Here is a 2,217-nt window from a genome sequence, read left to right on the forward strand (position 1 = left end):
TTTGGTTTTTTTTTTTTTTTTGGTCTTGAAAAACGTAGTCTTCATTTAAGGCCTACGAACAGGATGCAGTTTGAACAGGATGCAATTTGCTCCATGTTGGAGTTGTTTCGGTCAATAGTGTACCCTCTTTCTAGACACTTAATACTCTGCCTGCATTCAGAAGAATTCCACAGTATGATTTGCTAAGATTTAGAAGAGTAAGTTTGTGCACTGAACATGAAATATAACAGAACATAACCATTTCAATAATTATTGCATATGTACATTATTTTAATATTTATTTACTGCTTTAAGTAAATTGAAAAAAATCTTAATTTACAGTGAAAACCTTTCTCTGTAAAGCATGTTTTTGGACTTTGGGAGACCAGAGTGGTTGGAGAAAACATGCATGCACAGAGAGAACATGCAAACTCCACACAGAAAAGACTATTTTGCAATGATACTCTTTGTACCTGTTCTGCATTGGGCAAAATATAAACTATTTCTATTTAGATTGCAGCTAAAAAATTCTAACCTGTTGACAAATAAGGCCATCTAATCTGGATCTGAAGTAGAGTATCTGCTAAACTTGAAACAAATCTACTGCAAATGTGTTTGATAAAGTAGATAAGCTGTGACAAGAGCAGAGAACATTGCCACCTTCTGTAATGATGTAGAAATTCAACTCATTCATGAATGCTAAATGAGTTGGATGAAGCCAGGAGTGATCAGCAATCTCCTCAGTTATTGGTGTGGATTGATGCAGATGATGTAATGTGAGGAGACATTTAAACTATGTGTAAAAATACTAGTACCCACGTTGAAACTGAGACCAAGTTTCTTTGTTTGGTCAAGACAAATGTAGAGGGGAGCTTTCATGCTTGACAAAGAGGAGACCAGCTATGTGTTTTGGATCTGACCAGAACTAAATAAAAATGTAAATAGAAATGTAATGATAACATGTTATTAAATAAACAGTTGAAGCATGATTACAGTGAACTGTAAAAAACAAGAATTAAATGTGAATTTAAATGTAAACTTTAAATTTAATTTAAAGTCCCACTTCATTCATCTTTTGATTTATTGTTCCCATTTATCTTTAAATTATGATTATGCCATTTTTGGTCCAAATAAAAACAAAACTGCAGTTTTCCATAGTTTCTGCAGAGCGGCAGGAGTTCATCAGAAATTCACCTCTGAAGTTTTGCAAGGGCTTCTGGTGTCGAGGCAAGCGAGCTAGCACTCTCTCCTGCTAGCTTACAGCCCCTCACAATCCAAGATAATATTAATAGAGAAACAAAAATGGCACAAAATATTGGAGCTTTCCTGCCGTACAGTTTTTAGCCAGATGTCTGCTTGGAAGAAGATGGACATGGATCTATTTATCTGACAGTGGATGCATCAGAATGGAGAAGACCAGGAAGTTTGTGGTCTGCTGAGTTTATTTATAACAATTACAAGATTTGTCAAATTCACAACAATTTGTATAAAGAAATACTCAGAATTGGAATTTTAAATTTTAGTTTCTTTATATATGTCTCCCATTATGACAAAAATACTACAGCAATATGTCATTTGACTTAGTCTGTTCTCCGTATGTACTTATACAAAAGAGCTAAAAGATACCCTAAAGTAAAAAAAAAAGTTAAAAATAAAATTTGCATCAACTTTATTTTTTATTTTGATGCTCCTTTACCCATCATATATTTCTTTGTGTTTTTCTCCGGTTTGAGTAGGATGACGTAACATTTAGGAAAGAAAATACAAATGAGCAGCCCAAAACTGGAAGCAAGGATGGCAAAGATTTCCACAGCAACGCTGAACTTCCCCGGAGAGCTGACGTACGCTGGGATGAATGTGAGCCAAACTGCACAGAATATCAGCATGCTGAATGTGATGAATTTGGCTTCGTTGAAGTTATCGGGGAGTTTCCGAGCCAAAAACGCAGAAATGAAACACAAGATGGCCAGAAGACCGATATACCCGAGCCCGGCCCAGAAACCCAAATCTGAGCCCAGAGCGCACTCCAAGATGATTTTATCTCTAAGTTCTTGAAAATTCTTGAAAGGAAAAGGAGGGGAAATGGTTAACCAGAGGACACAGATGATAACTTGAATGAGAGTGAGCCCAAGAACGCTGAGTCTCTGCTGTATTGGCCCAAACCATTTCATCATGTTTCCACCTGGAAGTCTGGCTTTAAAGGCCATCAGGACCACTATTGTTTTCCCAAGAACACAA

At 36.3% G+C, this 2,217-nt stretch overlaps 1 protein-coding gene across 1 annotated transcript in view; it reads right to left on the reverse strand.

Moving 5' to 3' along the window:
- Nucleotides 1-1,072: 1,072 nt before the first annotated feature.
- Nucleotides 1,073-2,217, reverse strand: part of LOC112149947 (extracellular calcium-sensing receptor) — a 4,559-nt gene continuing 3,414 nt past the window's right edge. Inside the window, exon 6 of the mRNA XM_024277959.2 lies at nucleotides 1,073-2,217. Coding sequence (XP_024133727.2) covers nucleotides 1,656-2,217 — 562 coding nt within the window. The 3' untranslated portion in view covers nucleotides 1,073-1,655.

Source organism: Oryzias melastigma, linkage group LG13 (genome assembly GCF_002922805.2).
Source record: "Oryzias melastigma strain HK-1 linkage group LG13, ASM292280v2, whole genome shotgun sequence".
Taxonomy (NCBI): Eukaryota; Metazoa; Chordata; class Actinopteri; order Beloniformes; family Adrianichthyidae; genus Oryzias; species Oryzias melastigma.